Source organism: Mytilus californianus, unplaced genomic scaffold (genome assembly GCF_021869535.1).
Source record: "Mytilus californianus isolate M0D057914Y unplaced genomic scaffold, xbMytCali1.0.p SCAF_3, whole genome shotgun sequence".
Taxonomy (NCBI): domain Eukaryota; kingdom Metazoa; phylum Mollusca; class Bivalvia; order Mytilida; family Mytilidae; genus Mytilus; species Mytilus californianus.
In genome coordinates this window covers 7,753,830-7,775,633 of record NW_026262679.1, presented here as the reverse complement: position 1 = coordinate 7,775,633, position 21,804 = coordinate 7,753,830, and the positions used below count along the sequence as shown (strand labels likewise).

General features: G+C 34.4%; 1 protein-coding gene across 1 annotated transcript in view; it reads left to right on the top strand.

Moving 5' to 3' along the window:
• The window catches only part of LOC127733906 (ferroxidase HEPHL1-like), a 225,282-nt gene extending 205,278 nt beyond the window's left edge, over positions 1-20,004 (top strand). The window contains exon 13 of the mRNA XM_052243359.1: positions 18,947-20,004. Within this exon, the coding sequence (XP_052099319.1) occupies positions 18,947-19,904 (958 nt within the window). The 3' untranslated portion in view covers positions 19,905-20,004. The remainder of the gene's footprint in view (positions 1-18,946) is intronic.
• The last annotated feature ends 1,800 nt before the right edge of the window (positions 20,005-21,804 follow it).

Here is a 21,804-nt window from a genome sequence, read left to right as displayed (position 1 = left end):
TGAATGTCCATGCTAAATTAACTACTTGACGAATTATACCCTTAGACATTGTGAGTCCACTGAATGTCCATGGTAAACTAACTACTCAAGACGAATTATACTCTAAGAAATTAAGATACCATTGAATGTCCATTCTAAACTAATTACTAGACGAATTATACCCTTAGACATTGTGAGTCCACTGAAAGTCATTTCTAAACCAACTACTCGACGATTATACCCTTAGACATTGTGAGTCCACTGAATGTCTATGCTTAACTAACTACTTGACGAATTATACCCTAAGACATTGTGATACCACTGAATGTCCATGCTAAACTAACTACTTGACGACTTATACCCTTAGAAATTTAAAGTCCACTGAATGTCCATGCTAAACTAACAACTCCAGACGAATTATACTCTATGAAATTGAGATACCGCTGAATGTCCATTATAAACTAATTACTAGACGAATTATACCCTTAGACATTGTGAGTCCACTGAATGTCATTTCTAAACTAACTACTCGACGATTTTACCCTTAGACATTGTGAGTCCACTGAATGTCTATGCTAAACTAACTAATTGACGAATTATACCCTTAGACATTTTGAGTCCACTGAATGTCTATGCTAAACTAACTACTTGACGAATTACACCCTTAAAATGTTTGAGTCCACTTGATGTCCATTCCAAAGGAACTACTGGACGAATTATACTCTTAGAAATTGAAAGTCTACTGAACGTCCATGCTAAACTAAATACAGGACGAATTATACACTTAGAAACAGAAAGTCCACTGAATGTTCATGTTAAACTAACTACTTGACGAATATACCCGTAGAAATTGTGAGTCCACTGAATGTCTATGCTAAATTTACTACTTGACGAATTATACCCGTAGACATTTTGAGTCCACTGAATGTCCATGCTAAACTAACTACTGAATTATACCCCTAGAAATAGGCAGTCTTCTGAATATACATGTTAGACTAACTACCTGACAAATCTTACCCTTAGGAATTGGGAGTCTTCTGAAAACCTATACTAGACTAACTGCCAGACAAATTACACCCTTAGGGATCGATAGTCTACTGACTATACATGATAAAGTAGCTACTTAACGAATTATACTCTTGAAATTTAGAATCTTCTGAATATCCAAGCTAGACTAACAGTTAGACAAATTATAACCCTAGGAATCTATAGTCTACAGAATATACATGCTGTACTATCTGCCAGACGAATTATACCCCTAGGAATAGGGAGTCTTCTGAATATCCATGCTATATCAACTGCCAGACGAATTATACCCCTTGAAATCAGCAGTTTTCTCAATATTCATGCTGTACTATCTGCAAGACAAGTTACACCCCTGGGAATAGGCAGTCGTCTGAATGTCCATGCTATACTAACTGCCAGACAAATTATTTCCCTAGGAAAAGGCAGTCTTCTTAATATCCATGTTGTACTAACTGCCAGACAAATAATACCCCTAGGAATAGGGAGTCTTCTGAATATCCATGCTACCCAAACTGCCAGACGAATTATACCCCTAGGAATAGGCAGTCTTCTGAATTTCCATGCTAGGCTAACTGCCTGACGAATCATACCGTAAGAAATGGAGCGTTTTCTGAATGTCGATGTTAGATATTGCCTGACGAAATATACCCTTGGAAATTGGGAGTCTTCTGAATATACATGCTAGACTAAATGCCTGAAGAATTTTACCCTTAGGAATAGGGAGTTTTCTTAATGTCCATCCTGGACTTGACGATCGCGGGTTACTAGTTTACCCTTAGGAAAAAACTATTGAAGGTTTACTAAAAATTAAAATCTGATAAGTGTTAGATTAAACGCTGATATATCTGTTTCATTATAATGATATCTGCTAAATTAAACCCTGATTTTTTTAAAATAAAACCCCGATTACTGTTACATTATGATATGATATCTGTTAAATGAAACCGTGATACCTGTTAAATTATAATCTGATAACTGTTAAATTAAACCCTTATATGTGTCTGTTAAGTTATAATCTGATATCCGTAAAATCAAACCCTGATATATGTCAAATTATATTCTTATATATTTTAGAAGGGTCTGAAGTGGGTTTTACTCTCATATTAAAAAAAATCAACAACGTGGAGGAAAAACTCTTTCTGGTTTATTTTTATTTTCTGGATTTTTCGTAAATTCTTCCCGGTTTATGTTTATATTCTGGATTTTTCGTTAAACATCATATAGAAGCATGCGGTTTAACATATACATTTGAACATCTAATTACCGAAAAGTATGAATATTAATAAAACAAACCTGACCAATAACATTCGGGAGCTTATCAGGCAGCACTTAAATTATAATGAGATATCTGTTCAATGTTTGAATTATAATCTTGATATTATATCTGTTGAATTATAATCTAATACCTTTGTAATCATAATATGATATATGTTGCATTAAAATCTAATATCTTTTAAATTAGTGGTCCATGTATAGACGAAGACATCATCAAACATGCATCAAATGTAAATTATTCTATAAGTATTGTCTTCTAGATCTGCTTTAACTTTATTTCATATTTCGCATCCGTTGAAGTCGCTAAACTAAAATTTAGACCCGATGTTTGCCGGGGGAGGGGGTGGCGGCGTCTACACTTGTCAATATGTTTAATTAAATAATTTTAAGATTAAGTAATTCGATGATATTAGGTATTCAGTTGTATCAGCATTGTCACTTTAATGGTAGTCAGTCGTCTTGATTTTTTTCATTATTTTGCATACTTAACACGTTGAATTATATGATCATACCAGTTTAATAGGACAACAAATCGTAATTCAGTAAAACCATAACATATCCAATTTTCATGAAGTTTAGATGTTAAGATGCGGCCATTTCAATTGTAGCATTTGCATTATTTTATAAAATGACGTACAGACGACAGGTGTCTCTGCATTTACCGTAATGACATACAGACGACGGATATCTATGCATTCACTGTAATGACATACAGACGACGGGTATCTCTGTATAAACCGTAATAACATGCAGACGACAGGCATCTCTGTATAAAACGTAATGACATGCAGACGACAGGCATCTCTGTATTAACCGTAATGAAATGCAGACGACATGCATGTTTGCATTAACCTATTGACAAACAGACGACATGTATCTCTGCATTAACCGTAATAACATATGGACGACAGATATCTCTGCATTAGCCGTAATGATATACAGACGAAATGGACTTTCTGTATCAACCGTAACGATATACAGACGACAGGTATCTCTGCATTAACCGTAAACAATACAGACGACAAGCATCTCTGCATTAACCATAATGACATACAGACGACAGGTATCTCTGCATTAACCGTAATGACATACAGAAGACAGGTATATCTGCATTTACCGTAATGACATACAGTCTACAGGTATCTCTGTATTAACTGTAATGACATTTAGACGACAAGTATCTCTGTATGAACCATAATGATATTCAGACGACAGGTATCGCTGTATTAACTGTAGTCACATACATACGACAGACATGTCTGCATTAACCGTAATGACATACAGACGACAGGTATCTCTGCATTTACCGTTATGACATACAGACGACAGGCATCTCTGTATTAACTGCAATAGACTAGAGTCGACAGGCATGTCTGCATTAACCGTAACGATATACGGACGAGCGTTATTTCTGCATTAACCGTAATAACATACAGACGAAATGTATCTCTGCATTAACTGTAATGACATTTAGACGACAAGTATCTCTGTATGAACCATAATGACATTCAGACGACAGGTATCTCTGCATTAACCGTAATGACATACAGACGACAGGCATCTCTGTATTAACCGTAATAATATATAGCCGACAGGTATCTCTGCATTAAACGTCATGACATACAGAAAAAAAAGCATATCTGAATTAATCGTAATGACATACAGGCGACATGTATCTCTGTATTAACTGTAATGACATACAGACGACAGGCATCTCTCCATTAACCGTAATGACAAATAGACGTCAGATATATCTGCATTAACCGTAATGACATACAAACGACGGGTATCTCTGTATTAACTGTAATGACATACAAACGACAGGTATCTCTGCATTTACCGCAAACCATACAGACGACAGGCATCTCTATATTAACCGTAATGACATACAGACGACAGGTATCTCTGCATTTACCGTAATGACATACAGTCTACAGGTATCTCTGTATTAACCGTAATGACATTTAAAAGACAAGTATCTCTGTATTAACCATAATGACATACAGACGACAGGTATCTCTGTATTAACTGTAATGCCATACAGACGATAGGTATCTCTGTATTAACTGTAGTCACATAAATACGACAGACATGTCTGCATTAACCATAATGACATACAGACGACAGGTATCGCTGCATTAACCGTAATGACATACAGACGACAGACATCGCTGTATTTACCGACGTGACATACAGACAAAAAGTATCTCTGTATTAATCATATCAACATACAGACTACATGCATCTCTATATCAACCGTAACGACATACAGACGACAGGCATCTCTGTATTAACTGTAATGGCATACAGACGACACGCATCTCTGTATTAATAATAATGAAATACAAAGGACAGGCATATCTGTATTAACCGTATTGACATACAGACGACAGTCATGTCGGCATCAACCGTAATCACATACAGACGACAGCTATCTCTGCATTTACCGTAATGACATACATACGGCAGGCATCTTTGCATTAACAATAAACCATACAGACGACATTCATCGCTGCTTTATCCGTAATGACATACAGACAACAGGTATCTCTGCATTAACCATAATGACATACAGACTACAGGTATCTCTGTATTAACTGTAATGACATACAGACAACAGATATCTCTGTATTAACCGTAATGACATACAGACAACAGGTATCTCTGCATTAACCGTAAACCATACAGACGACAAGCATCTCTGTATTAAACGTAATGACATACAGACGACAGGTATCTCTGCATTAACCGTAAACCATACAGACGACAAGCACCTCTGTATTAACCGTAATGACATACAGACGACAGGTATCTCTGCATTAACCGAAATGACATACAGATTACAGGTATCTCTGTATTAACTGTAATGACATTTAGACGACAAGTATCTCTGTATTAACCGTAATGACTTTATGCGACAGCCATCTCTGCATAAACAGTTATGACAAACAGACGTCAGGTATCTCTGAAATAATCTTAATTACATACAAACGACGGGTATCTCTGTATTAACCGTAATGACACACAGACGACAGATATATCTGTATTAACCGTAATGCCGCACAGTCGACAGATATCTCTGCTTTTTCCGTAAACCATACAGGCGACAAGCATGTCTGTATTAACTATCATGACATAAAGACGACATGTATCTTTGCATTAACCATAATGACATACAGACTACAAGTATCTCTGTATTAACTTTAATGACATTTAGATGACAAGTATCTCTGCATTAACCATAATGACATACAGACTACTGGTATCTCTGTATTAACCGTAATGACACAAAGACGACAGGCATCTCTGCATTTACCGTAATGACAAACAGACGTCAGGTATCTCTGCATTAACCGTAATTACATACAAACAACGGGTATCTCTGTATTAACCGTAATGACATACAGACGACAGGTATATCTGCATTAACCATAATCACATACAGACGATAGGCATCTCTGCATTTACCGTAATGACATACAGAAGTTTTGTATCTCTGTATTTATCGTATTGACATACAGACGGAAGGCATATCTGCATTAACCGTAAACCATACAGACAACAGGTATCGCTGCATTAACCGTAATATTATACAGTCTACAGGCATCTCTGTTTTAACTGTAATGACATACAGACGACAGGCATGTCTGCATTAACCGTAATTACATACAGACGACAATTATCTCTGCATTAACCGTAATGACATACAGACGACATGTATCTCTGCACAAACCGTACCGTAATGACATACAGACGGCATGCATCTCTGTATTAACCGTAAACCATACAGACAACAGGTACCACTGCATTACCCGTAATTACATACAGACTACAGGCATCTCTGTTTTTACTCTAATGACATACAGACGACAGGCATCTCTGTATTAACCGTAAAAACATACAAACAACAGGCATTTCTGTATTATCCGTAATGACATACAGACGACAGGCATTTCGGCATTAACCGTAATGACATACAGACGACAGGTATCTCTGTATTTTGCGTAATGACAAACAGACGACAGGTATCTCTGTATTAACTGAATTGACATACAGACAAAAGGCACATCTGTATTTATCGTAATGGCATACAGACGACATGCATCTCTGTATTAACTGTAATGACATACAGACGAGAGGCATCTCTGACATACAAACGACAGGTATAACTGTACTAGCCGTAATAACCGTTTATCTTTCAGGCAGTGAAGTCTCCGGTGCTGCAGCAATGCCTGGACAACAGCGTCGCTATATTTTTACTGTACCATGGGATTATGGACCTACAAAAAAAGATCCACAATGTATAACAGAAACATACCAATCATTTGTTGATTATGCTAGGGACCAGTATTCCGGTTTGGTCGGCCCACTTCTAATTTGTAAACCAGGCACCTTAAACGCCCGTGGAAGGCAGGTAAGGAATTTTGTATAGCGTAATATGTCGGTGGTTATATCATATAATATTCGGGATCTTGGCAGGGATATGGGCTCATATTCCCTGTCAATGTTTTATATCTCCTGGACCACCCTTCGCAGGGGGATATGGGCTTATATTCCCTATGATTGTTTTGTATTTCCTGGTCCGCCCTTCACAAGAAATATTGGTGCATATTCCCTGTCAGTGTTTTATATCTTAGGAGCCGCTCTTCACAGGGAATGTGGGCTCATATTCCCTGTCAGTGTTTTATATTTACTGGTCCGCCCTTCACACTATTAACTTATATTCCCTGTAAGAGTTTTATATCTTCTGATCCGCCAGGCGAAGGGAATATATGGCATTGAATGGGAATATGAGCCAATATCCCTATGAATAGCGTAATATTCAGTCCGTTATATAGTGTAACATGTCGGCGGCTATATAGCGTTTTATGTTATTGGTTTGAATATATCAATGGTTATATAGCGTACAATGTCGTTGGTTATATAGCGTTATATGTCGGTGGTTATATTGCGTAATATATCGGTCGTTATATTACTAGTTACATAGTGTGCTAGTGACCTAATACGGTATATATGGAATTTACTGACCCCATATATACCGTATTACGTCACTAGCACACTATGTAACGAATTTATCTTACCAACTATCTTTACGTGTGAAATTTAAACAAGTGACCTATCAAAATGAGCAAGTCTTCAATACCGTTAGCATTAAGAAACTACTTCCATTGATCCTACAAAAACAGATGCTAACAATAACAACTTGTTAGGTTTAAATGTGTTTTATAAATATTTATTTCAATCTTCATCATCAATTTCTTCGTCTGTTGAAACCTTTAAGATTTTTTCTCAGTACCGTTTTGTTTTTATAAAGGGACGTAACACCACTACTAACCGTGTATGAAATAATCCCCGCCTCCCTACTAACCTAATATGGAATATACACGGTCTCCACGCGGACGCTTTTAACCAATCGTATTCCTAGAAATGTATAGGAGGTAAGATAAAGCGTAATATGTCAATGGTTATATAACGTAGCATGTTGGTGGTTATTAAGCATAGTATGTCGGTGCTTATATAGCGTAACTTGTCGTTGGTTATATAGCGTACAATGTCAATGGTTGTATAGCGTAGCATGTCGGTGGTTATTTAGAATTGTATGTCGGTGGTTATAACGCGTAATATGTCGGTGGTAAATATTGCATAATATGTCGGTGGTTATATAGCGAAACATGTCGTTGGTTATATAGTGTGTCGATGGTTATGTAGACTCATCAGTTTGGGCGTTAATAACTCTGAGTAGGGTTCTATATGGTTTATTATAGGCAATCTCAAATAAACACCCTGTCACATATAACACACAATAAGACACAATACACACGTTCTAAGAACGATCACTCTAATTATCTCCGTATCAGTAAAATCAAATATAAATTATCCAAGTAGTTAACTTCAGTTTGAAATATAATATAATTAATAAAATACGTTTTACTACAAATCATAAGCATCTGTACCAAAGTATATAGCCGGTAACTGATCAAAATGCAGTATTACAAATGTCAATAACACCATGTGTCAACGATCATTATCTAAAGTAATCAATTCTAATACACTATTCTTTTTGGAGATAATCGTAAACTAAACAATAACACATTACAATCACACACAATTAAGACACAAATGAATTAAAACACATAAGTACAAATAGACAACACGTGAATGAATAAACATGTAAACACAGAACACAGCTTACCGTGTAATACTGTATAATACATGGGCTGAGCAGTGCTCCTCTATAAAGTGACTGTACTCTATATACTTCACATACTAGAATCTGAATATAAAGAAATATTGACTTCTTAAGTCTTAATGTCAAAAATAGTATATAATCTAGTTTAACTCAATGCAAGATAATATTCTATGCTGGAATCTAATAACAGCCAAATATGAAAAATAATATAATAACTGTAGTATTCTTTCTGTCTTGCAAATACCAACTTAAAGTAAAAATATGAACTCTTTCATACTCATGGGAATCAAACTGGACTTTCATACACATTTTCATAACACATTCATATCTTTCATACAAGATAAAAATATAGAAAATACATGCATCAAAGACTGATGTAAAGAATATAACTGACCTGAATATAAAGAATGGTTTCCAGAATAAGAATAATAAATATATGAATATCACAATAAAGTGTCAGTGTTCTATATCTCTGTGAAGAATTTGAAAAAAAGAGTGCCTCAATATCAAAGGAGTTCACAGAGTAACCAATCGGAATAAATGCATAAGTGAATAGAAAATCAAAGTTCTTGTCATACTGTATACTCTGTCAGAGTCAGTCAATAAGTCAATGCATGAACAAATATAAACACATACATGCCAGGGATTTAGTGTGTTACGACCAGAATCACCTTTAAATTGTAGCCAACAAAAGACACAAATCAATAATAAAATTAAACAAGATTTATTATACACAAAGTTTACAAGAAGTATTACACAAATAGAAATGTCAACTTAACTGTCAAAATATATGTCCGATCTTTTGTCTTTTTTTATCCGGAATTCTTTTCGGGAATTCAAACATGATGTACTTCATAAATAAAGTATCAATCTAACTGCTGAGAATATCAATGTCTATGTCTGAAAGTTATACTTTAGTGTCTTTATTATATAGTTGTCACGGAAATCTCTAGAACACTGTAGAAAGGAAACTCTTAGAAAACTTAAGAACGGAAAATTCTAGAATAATATAAGCAGTTTAAATTACACATCTTTTATAATGATCATTCTGGAATCGTTATGTAAGTCAAATAGAAAGTTCTAGTCATTCCATCAGTATCTATGATTGTTCCAGTGATTTCTAAACTGCACAATATAAGTTTACCTTGTAAACAACAGAAGGCCTCACAAAACAAATTAGGCCACGATAATATCATAACAAGTGTTTCAACGCCATATGGACAGTCAAAGAAGACATGAATTGTGCAATGCCAAAATAAAAGTATCGGCATGAAGAAGGATAGTTGGGATTAACCTTATAATAAATATGTGCCATGTTATATATGAATAAAGCAATCTCTAAATAGAAAATAAACGTGGACGTGTATTTATACATAAAAAAAAAACATTCGTAAGAAAACAAATTTTGTTGTTGATGACAAAATCGATGTAAGTGCCAAGGTAAACAATATTCAAAGATCTTATTAAAACATTAATAGGATAACCTTTACTAATAAGATTGCTTTAAGGTTCGATGAGTTTACATGGCTCACATAGTGATTTCTGCGCTTTTAGTACAACATTGCCGTAAAATTTAGAATGTGAAATACCGTTTTTAATAAGTTTTCTACATGTACAGCTAAATTTACTAATCAAATCTTTGTATCTATGAAAGAATTTAGTAAATGTTTTAAGTAATTTATGGTAACGAAATCCCTGACTTAATAATTTACCAGTGATGCATTGATTACGTTCGTTAAAATCTATGATGTCACTACACAAACGGGCATAACGAACGAGTTGGGATACATAAACACCGTATGATGGAGTCAAAGGAACAATTGATAATCTCGTTTTGGAGAACTTCCGTGTAGTATATGCGTCACACCACCACTACATTATTGGCTGCTTTGTCTGCCGGTACGAACACAATCCATTTTGCGATTACTTGGGGTTTATATTTTATTCTAGAAGTGGGTATAGCATGAACCCTATTATTTATTTCAGAATTGTTTTCAAAATGAGATATACGAATATCAACAGTATTCATAATTTTATTGAAATAACTGTCAAGAGGTTTTTTATCAGATTTTTCACGTTTACACTAGTTTTTAAAGTAGGCAGACAGAGCGTCTTTAATGACCTGACTACACTGTTTCCAATCTATAATAGATGGCGGACGATATTTGGGTCCTTTCTTAAGAAACGTTTTGACCTCACGGTCTGCAACGATGTTGAGGTTTCCTGTAATGACATGACCACAGGGAACATATCTAAATAAAGGCAACAGTAGTATTCCGCTGTTCGAAACTCATAAATCGATAGAGATAAAAACAAATCCGGGTTACAAACTAAAACTGAGGGAAACGCATCAAATATAAGAGGAGAACAACGACACAACAAAAACACAACATTAAAATGTAACACACACAGAAACGAACTATAATATAACAATTGCCATTTTCCTGACTTGGTACAGGACATTTTAAGAAAAAAATGGTGGGTTGAACCTGGTTTTGTGGCATGCCAAACCTCCCGCTTTAATGGCAACGTCAAACACAACACCAAAACGACAACATCACATGACAGGACCACAATACAAATAAATGGGAGAACATATAGGACAAAGAAACACACGAATAATAGCTAACAAATAGTACTAGGCTTAAAATTCAATACGCCAGACGTGCGTCTCGTCCACACAAGACCATCCAGTGACGCTCAGATGAAAAAAGCTTGAAAGCCAAAACAAGTACAAAGCCGAAGAGCACCGAGGACCAAAATTTCCAAAAAGTTGCGCCTAACACGGGCAGGGTTTTCTGCCTGGGACAAGAACATCCTTATTATTTAGAATAATTTATAATTTTGCAAACAGTAAATTTTATAAAATGACTATATAATAGATATACATGATAAAACTGAAGTGGGGACTAACTACAGAATAAAAACGGATACATTACATTAAACAACTTAATCCAACATATAAAAATACACAGCCGAGTTAGCCAAAGCATCAACGCACAAAGTGACGTCACATTTGAAATTCTAAAAAAAACACACAAAGTGACGTCACATTTGAATTTGTAAAAATATTTCCCAAAAATAAGATAGGATTAGGATTGATTCAAGATTAGATTTGTAATACTGACATTACATTTATTAATAACAATGAAAATTACAATACTTATTAATATCAAATTGTGGTAGTAATTAGATAATTAATTGTATTATCTAGCTATGTCGGTGTTTCTTCTGAATCAAACTGTAAACCAAATATATCGTATAAATTTCGTTGAACCAAACTAAAATCTAATAAATTAAGGGGGTGATTAATTATCTTTACCATTACACACGAATATAACAGAAAAGACGTTAAGACATTTGACAAAATCCGACGAGAATAACAAATATAACATCAAAATTAAATACATGAATTTGGGATAGAAAGGTACCGTGACACGTCTTATAGCAATGCGGTTTCACACTCAGCAAAACAGTCACCATCGGGAATAAGTCACGTTCGGTAATTAAAAGATCAGACGACGTAATGACAAACCGCAATCTAACACGTGGTAAGGAGCATTATTTTCTATATTGACGTCTGATGTAACTGATGTACAATTAAAAATTAATCTTTTGTTGGGATTTTTGTACGAATGCGAAATGATAGGTGGTTCTGTATTATCAAAATATTGAGGTATTTGGCTATAGATGGTAGAGTCATTGAATATACTAGATAAGTTAATAAAATCAATACCTCTATTTATATATTTTAATTTAAAAAGCCGTTTATGATTTTCAGGTTTATCATATTAGGAAACTGCCTGTGATGACAAAAGATTGTAATAATACGGGCTTATTCATACAACGGCCTTAAAAATAAAATTTTATCACACTCCAGAAAAATATCATATACTTTACTTATTGGTATATGACCAAGATTGCATAATAGTTGATGTCTACCATTATTTTTCATTATAAATAACAGATCAGCAAGTGTATAATTTATACGATGTTTAATACGTAGATTACGGTTTTTACATCGCGATGACCGTGAGGGCATTCCGAAGTATTGTTGCCGATTAGATTTCTACTTACGTAACTTTCGTGTTTGACTGGTAACTGATCTATAAATACACGGACATTATCGAGTGCAAAATAAGATTCCTTGTCGCTTGTTATAAATTCATTTCTTAAATGAATACTCATAAAATTTTTTTTTTTAGAACATAAATTGATAATATGAAAATGTTTTGTCTTTAGAAATATATATATAAGTAAAAAATCATTGATGATATCTATGCACACGTACAGAAAAATTGTGTTAACGCATGCGGAAGAATATCTCAAGAACGTTTTGCGGGAAAATATGAATGCCTGCTCAAATCCAATCTATTAGAAAAATCATATTATTACAGAAGAGTGTCCACCATGCACTTGCACTGCACTATCATTAGAATAGTAAAATAGAATGATAAACAAATGGATGAAAATTATATTTTATACATGTAACTGTTGTATACAAACATTAATATAATATATAACAACAAACCAGAGTATACTGATTTGTATCACTACAATATAATAGTTATTACGGTGACGTTGAATTCCCTGTCATTTATTTATTGTCCACGCACGAACTTGTCTCAGAAAAAAATATATCTCTGTACATTAACCTCACTTTCAGGTATACAGATGTGATTTTTTTTTCTGAGACAAGTGCTTGTGACCATCCACAAGAACTTGCGGTCATCCGATGTTCAGTACTTCAGTACTTTGATTACATTTATCCATGAGACCTATTATTTCTTAGTCGTTTATCGAAAATATTCATGACATCGATAGAAGTTTTAGATATGTTCCCCTGTCCCAATATTTTTTTTATTGAGACCGAGAGGATAAGCTGTTTGTTTTTATCCAAAATAGTTCGCGAACTTCACGGGATTTTTCAAATTGTTTGTGTGATTGCCCTGGTTGTTTCTAAACAGTTTCAAGTGGTTGGAATTTTTTGGAATTTAGATTGTGATTATGCTTATCTAAATGTTGGTATATCAACCTTTTGAATTTAGGTTATAAGGTTATATTATGACTGGAATAAGCCTGTAAAATTGGACTGCTGCTAATCAAACCATGCTTTTCAACACTTTTATTGGTTACTTGTTTTTGGAATTTATGTAATCTGGATAAGTAATGTATGGGAACTTAGATATGCCCATAAATAAATACTTGTGTCACCTATACTGCATGTTGTTATTTATATTTGAAGTAGATACCAAGATTGGATTTTATTATGCTCCGCCATAAATGTGGGTAGATTCTATAGATATATCCTTGTTCATCCATACGTACGTATGTAACAGTAAATTTGGTCCGGTAGTAAAATTTGTCCGCCGAACTTTTTTTCCTAGGTAATCAAGTCCGTGACCATAATTTTACTAGGAAATTAAGTCCCTGGATAAATATTCCGAGAAAAATAAGTCCGTACTAGTAAAATATACCTGGCACCTATTTTCCTAGGAAAAATTTTATATTTCTGTATTCTCCTTTTTTGTATGAAAAAAGTCCCTTTAGAAGTTTATTTCTTAAGACATCATTTAAATTAATATCAAAATCAAGAAAGGAACATTTGTGATTATGTACATCATAAAAGCCTGTGATATTAATTTTCCTAGGAAGAAAAGTCAGTTTAATTATTAAAAAACACCCGTATTTTGATAAAATGGTGAAATATCAATGCACAACTGTTAAACAATTTAAAAACATATAAGTTACAATTTCCATTGTTATGGTGTTTGACAATAGTGTTCATAGAATTCACCAACAAATAGAAAACCCATGCCAAATGGTTATAATGTTTGACAATAGTGTTGATATAATTCATCAACAAGTAGAAAGTCCCAATGTCTAATGGTTATTGTGTTTGACAATAGTGTTGATACAATTCATCAACAAATAGAAAGCCCCAATGTCTAATGGTTATTGTGTTTGACAATAGTGTTGATACAATTCATCAAGAAATAGAATGATCCAATGTGTAATGGTTATGGTGTTTGACAATAGTGTTGATACAATTCCTCAACAAATAGAAAGCCCCAATGTCTAATGCTTATGGTGTTTGACAATAGTGTTGATACAATTCCTCAACAAATAGAAAGCCCCAATGTCTAATGCTTATGGTGTTTGACAATAGTGTTGATACAATTCCTCAACAAATAGAAAACCCATGTCTAATGCTTATGGTGTTTGACAATAGCGTTCATAGAATTCACCAACAAATAGAAAGCCCCAATGTCTAATGGTACTGGTGTTTGACAATAGTGTTTATACAATTCACCAACAAATAGAAAGTCTCAATGTCTAATGGTTATGGTGTTTGACAATAGTGTTGATAGAATTCACCAACAAATAGAAAACCCATGTCTAATGGTTATGGTGTTTGACAATAGTGTTGATAAAATTCACCAACAAAAAGAAAGTCCCAATGTCTAACGGTTATGGTGTTTGACAATAGTGTTGATAAAATTCACCAACAAAAAGAAAGTCCCAATGTCTAATGGTTATGGTGTTTGACAATAGTGTTGATACAATTCATCAACAAATAGAAAGTCCCAATGTCTAATGGTTATGGTGTTTGACAATAGTGTTGATACAATTCATCAACAAATAGAAAGCCCCATGTCTATGGTTATGGTGTTTGACAATAGTGTTGATACAATTCACCAACAAATAGAAAGTCCAATATCTAATGGTTATGGTGTTTGACAATAGTGTTTATACAATACATCAACAAATAGAAAGCCCCATGTCTAATGGTTATGGTGTTTAACAATAGTGTTGATACATTCATCAACAAATAGAAAGTCCTAATGTCTAATGGTAATGGTGTTTGACAATAGTGTTGATACAATTCATCAACAAATAGAAAGTCCCAATGTCTAATGGTTATGGTGTTTGACAATAGTGTTTATACGATACATCAACAAATAGAAAGCCCATGTCTAATACATCAAATCGCCACATGTCAATATGATATGTCAATATGATTTGTCAATATGATTTATCAATATGATTTGTCAATATGATTTGTCAATATGATTTGTCAATATAATTTTCATAAACAAAACATATTTGATTTAAAGCATGGTGTAAACAAAGAATTTTTCCTAATGTTGATGAATTGGTTTGAACAAGATAGCTGGTACTTTAATCAAAGTATATCATTGGCCATGCTGAATGGTAAAATGGTTGATCGAGAAAACAATATGTTTAGAGATGTAAACGCTTTAAGAGGTATGTATCCCGATTATAAACGTCGTATGAACAATGGTTGACCAAGAAAACACTATGTTTAAAGATGTAAACGCTTTAAGATGTATGTATCCCCATTATAAACGTCGTATGAAAAATGGTGGACCATGAAAAAGAAAACACTATGTTTAGAGATGATGCAAACGCTTGAAGAGGTATGTATCCCGATTGTAAACGTCGTATGAACAATGGTTGACCAAGAAAAAGAAAATACTATGTTTAGAGATGATGTAAACGCTTTAAGAGGTATGCATCCCATTATAAACGTCGTATGAAAAATAGTGGACCAAGAAAACGATATGTTTAGAGATGTAAACAATTCAAGAGGTATGTATCCCGAATATAAACATATAACTATGATGCATGACACCACTTTGATTCAATGTATATTAGCCTTCGAGTTTGCAATGCAGAATTTTGGATTCATTGATTATTTCATTGATTTTGGTATCCAAGCATGTATTAATGGCAGTATGCCATTTCATCAAACATTTGATGCCAGGAAATGACGATCTAGATCCACCAAGCATACTATGTGTCTTACTGCTCATACGACATACAACGTCATAGGAAAACGGCAATGAGACAGCGTTCATGAGGACGTCAAACTTAAAAACATCCTATATAATGGGATTTATTGTGTTACTTTATACTTCTTCAATCACATGTTACTGTTTAAACCTTTTTTGTTCCGAAATTCCAAACACCGTCACTATTCGGTATCCATCTAGCTTAATCGTCAAATATCTTTACATTTATAATTGTACGTTTGTATGTCCCTCTTATGATGCAATGCACTTTTAACATGCATTATAGTTTATCACAGCAATAAACGGTCGAGTTTTCGGGAACATTGACGGTTTTGACATGTGTGTTGGAGACAGAGTATCCTGGCATGTTCTTGGTTTTGGTGAAAGATTTGATCACCAGAATCCAGTGTTTGAAGGAAACAACGTCCAATATGATGGCCGAATGATTGATCACGTAACTGTTTTCCCGGGAACTAGTCAGACTGCTTATATGACTCCAGATAACCTAGGTAATTTTATGTTTTCTTTTTTTTTTTAACTAGACTGCCATTACTAAGTGTTAGAATTTAATTTAGAAAAGGGCAACACAAACCATTAGCTGAAGACAATCAGACAAACACATGGTCCAAAGGGCAACACAAACCACTAGTTTAAGACAATCAGACAAACCCATGGTTAAAAGAAAAAAACTACAAAAAGACAAATAACAGTCGACAAAACACTACATATAAAATTAAAGATTGAGCAATTAGATTCTTCTAAATCACTTGCATTTGTTTTTTCAAATGACTGTTTTTCATTGGATAATTTTACCGTGTTTCCTATTAAGTATATCATATGATAGTTTTACCGTGTTTCCTATTAAGTATATTATATGATAGTTTTAGTAAACAATTGTATAACGTTACCTTTGTTGACACTTTGGTTTGTAATGGAATTTGTTTGTTTTATTCTTATATTGTCAATCGATTAACTTTTGATATCTTTTCAACAAGCATTCAAATATTTAAGTATTTCCATTGCCATCCATAAAGGTGTTTCGAACGCACCAAATTGATATAAAACGTTATTTAAATTTTTAGCTTATCTTAACTAACGTATTTCTGACATTATTCTTCAGGCTTTAAAAATTGTAGTTTTAAGACTGGTTGAATATTCCGTTTCTTTGTATTTATAGGAACATGGCTTCTCCATGCTGGTCAGTTAGAATCTCAGACAGACGGCATGGTAACTAGATATAATGTAGACACGTGTAATCGCCCTCTGTTCGTGTCTGTTCCTGTCTATGGGAAGACTGTAATTCGCACGATTTATATAGCAGCTGTAGATGTTATCTGGGATTATGCACCGAGAAAATTAAACATTGTGACAATGGGGGATCTTAGAGATCCAAATACGTAAGTAAGATGACATCATTGGTCAATTGAAAATGATAAATGAATAAGAAAACCTATACATGTGTATTAAAGTAAGAAAGTTATTTAGATATGAAGATGTCCAGAGACTATAATTATTAAGGTAGAATATTATATAATATAATTACTGATGAGTTACGGTTACAAATATTGCTATCTTAGATCGCATGAGATCCTTCCAATTCTTTGTGATTTTTATTATTTATCAAGAATGTCATTTGTACTTTAACACTGTGTAGCATCACCACCGGATATAGGTACCCCCAAAGCAAAGAAACAATAATAGCCAAAAGTACCTTTTCCAATCCCCGCACAGTAAACAACTGTTCGCCGCTGTTCGCTGTACAATTTATCTGCTTTATTTACATGAATTTCTCTGTAAACAAGTTTATTGCGAAAAACAGTATTGTTCAAGCTTAAATATGATTTACCTTTGCAGTGGGAGGGGGGTCCGGGGGTTGGAACCCCCTTTCTTTGACGATCAATGCTTTTGAATGGGGACATATGGTTGCCCTCCCCCCCCCTCTTTTTTTACGATCAATGCTTTTAAATTGGGACATATGGTTGGAAACCCCCTTTATCCTGGGTTGGAACCCCTCCCCTTTTAAAAATGGCTGGAACCGCCCCTGCTTTATACTACGCAAAACGTCAAGTGAATAGTTGGAAGATAAATGTGTTTTTAATAAGTTTGAACTCGTTACATGCTCCGTTAAACAGGTACTTCCTTATCCGATTCTGACGATTGGATTTGATTTTTTGATTTTTTGGTGTTTTAACGCTACTTTTAAGCACCGCTTTTGGGCTATTTCGTTGCGGCCAGTTTTTATTGGTGGAGGAAGCCGGGGTGCCCGGAGAAAACCACCGACCTTTGATAGGAAAACTGACAATCCTAGTCAATTAAGATTGGAGTCGAGTGCACCCGCACGAGCGGAGTTCGAACTCACAACCTCAGTGTTGACTAGCTAGTGATTACAGTAGTCACTACTTAGACCACTCGGCCACCGAGGCCCCCTGACGATTGGAAGAGAGAGAAAGCCAATTAAGGATAATAATCAGCCCTAAATAGTAGCTACACTATTAGGAATAACTATCACAAAATAATTTTAACTTGTTAGCAAAACGTACAATGTAATGAAAATAAGAAGATTTTGACCTGACTTCACATTTGTTTTTTCCACCTCTTCGGGGGTACCTTTATCCGGTGGTGATGCTACATAAAGTTTAACATGATGTTTTTATTTTAGACCGGGTAATATATACGTTCGTAACACTGACATGTTTATTGGCACACAGTATAAAAAGACTGTGTACAGGGAGTTCTATGATGCATCATTCTCAAGACAGGTACAGCGTACAGAAAAAGATAACCATCTCGGAATACTTGGACCATTCATTAAGGCAGAAGTTGGAGACGTCATTCAAGTTTTTTTCAAAAATATGGCGTCTTTTGATAATTCTATATACTTGAAGAATCTACCACTGGATAATGAAATGTCTAAACACTTAAGAAATGGTGTAAAACCAGGAGATATGAAAATTTACAGATGGCGAGTTCCAGAACGATCCGGTCCTGGTAGAAATGAGCCTAACTGTGTTGGATATACATATAATTCGCCTGTTTACCCTCATAAGGATATTGCCACAGGTCTGATGGGACCGCTACTTATTTGTAAAAGAGGTGTTTTGGATGTTTATAACAACAGAATGGACAACACAAACAAAGAATTTGCGTTAGCTTTTGTTATATTCAATGAAGCTAATAGCCATTACTTTGACGAGAATGTACGAGAGAGAGCACCGAACAGAACGAATCTGGATGACTCAATGTTCCAACTATCTAATACTAAGTTTAGTATTAATGGATTTATTTTTTCTAACATACCGAACCTAGAAATGGTAGAAGGTGATACAATAGCATGGTACACGTACTCCTTTGGTTCCTTCCGAGATATACATTCAAATCATTTTCATGGACAAACTTTTATAAAAACTTCGGCATTATCTTTCCGGGATGATGTGGTTGGTGTTGTTCCAGGATCCTATGAAACTGTAGAAATGTTTGCAGATAACCCAGGAACGTGGCTTATTCATTGTCATTTAGCATTACATATGTCTGCTGGTATGCTAAACACGTACACGATTTTACCAAGGAATCACACAGAGGCCCTTATTGAGTTTGCCCTCAAAGGTTACCACGTATAGGTAAAGGAGACGGAACATGATTAGATGAAGTGTGTATTGATGTTAATCAATAAATGTTACGTTTGTAATTTGTTTTAAAAAATGGAATATTAGGATGTTAGACTGATTTTCATTTCGTTCAAAATGTTTTACAATTCTCGTCACAAATGGTGATATACAAAGTGCACATGTGCGTATTGTTTATTTACTAGGTACACATCCTTGTTTACATTAGTTGACAAATGCTTCCCGCCGAGCATCCATATTTAATTGTATTATAAATTGACAAAATTATCCGTGCGTGTATGCTTAATATAGACATAAAGAGATGTGGTATGATTGTCAATGAAACAAATATCTAGTAAACCAGTGACCCTTATTTGTAGTGAGTCAAACGACTTACTGATGCCAATAGCCGAATGTTATCAGGTTTGATTGTTGTTTGCTTAACCTCCACTGACAAATATATCTTGCATATTCAGGAAGAGAAAAAAATAATGTTATATGTTCTTTTTATTTGTCTTTGTATATTTTAACCCTTTACAGTTTAGTCCATCTTTGGTACATACTTTTGGCGTGGCTGGGTATTTATACATCCCGCCTTTGTGTTATTGTGCTATGGTCATTTTTGTATTCTGGTCTATCATTTTTGCTTATGTACTTGAGTCTATAGAGTGTCTATATGCATTTTTGTTATTCTTCGTTAAAATAGTTTTTTGTTTTTATAGTGATTACGATTATAACATAATATTGACTTCTGTATCACAATTTAAGACATAGTATGTCTGTTTGTTTTGCTCACACATTGTTGTCAATACAATGGAATTCTATAAGCCTGTTATACAAGTGAGAGGTTTAGCTAGCTATAAAACCAGGTTTAATTCACATTATAAATAAGGAAATGCCTATACCATGTCAGGAATATGACAGTTGTTTTCCGTTCGTTTGATGTGTTTGGAGCTTTTGATTTTGTCATTTGATAAGGGACTTTCTGTTTTGAAATTTCCTTTGAGTTCGGTTTTTTTGTTATTTTGCTTTTTAACAATAATTCATAGATATATTTTTCATGTGTAACACTCTCCCTACACAAGACATCGGATTAAACGTCTCTATATTACTACTGTTTAGTCGTGGCTGCGTATTTATACATCGCACACAGTCATACAGACGCTCATTTTAAGCCTGTATTTTACTACAGAGTGGGAAAAATCTAGACGTAACCATATTTATTGACCCTTTCAGAATGTTGACAAATATTAATAATAAATCCATATTTGGTTCTGCTGGGTTGACAGGAATGAAGGGCAGGACATTTGGGCTACCACTTAAAATGATATGATTGATATTAATAATCATAAAAGATTAGATTTTGCAGTCGTTCTAAATTATTAATTGAAAACAGTGTTTGGCATACTCAAGCTAAAGCCTATCATCTATTAAAAAAATCCAAAGATGACACTCATTTCATGAGACAGCAACCAAACGACACAAAACCCAATAGACATAAGTGGTACTTGCATTCAGTTTGGAAAACGGACCTCCTGAACTTTTCAGCAATCTCGTAAACATGAGAAAGCCAGTGTCAAATATTTCTGAAATGCCCTTACCAATACTTTCGGCACACCACAGATGTTATGATATTGAACCTACATCTGATACTTATTTCCTCTGTAATTCTGAGAATGTCATTCAATCATTATCAGTCTTCTCCTAAATTAACATCATGTTTATACGGACGTAGTGATATAATCATTTTTTTTACACACCATATGCTTTATTTTGTCTTTACTTTTGCACACGCATACGAATTTATGGTATCAGTTCATATGTTTTAACTACATGTACGAATTAAGAATCTGTGGCGTGAAAGTCAATGAGACAACAACCCAACGACTAAAATAACCAACAGACAAATAGAGGG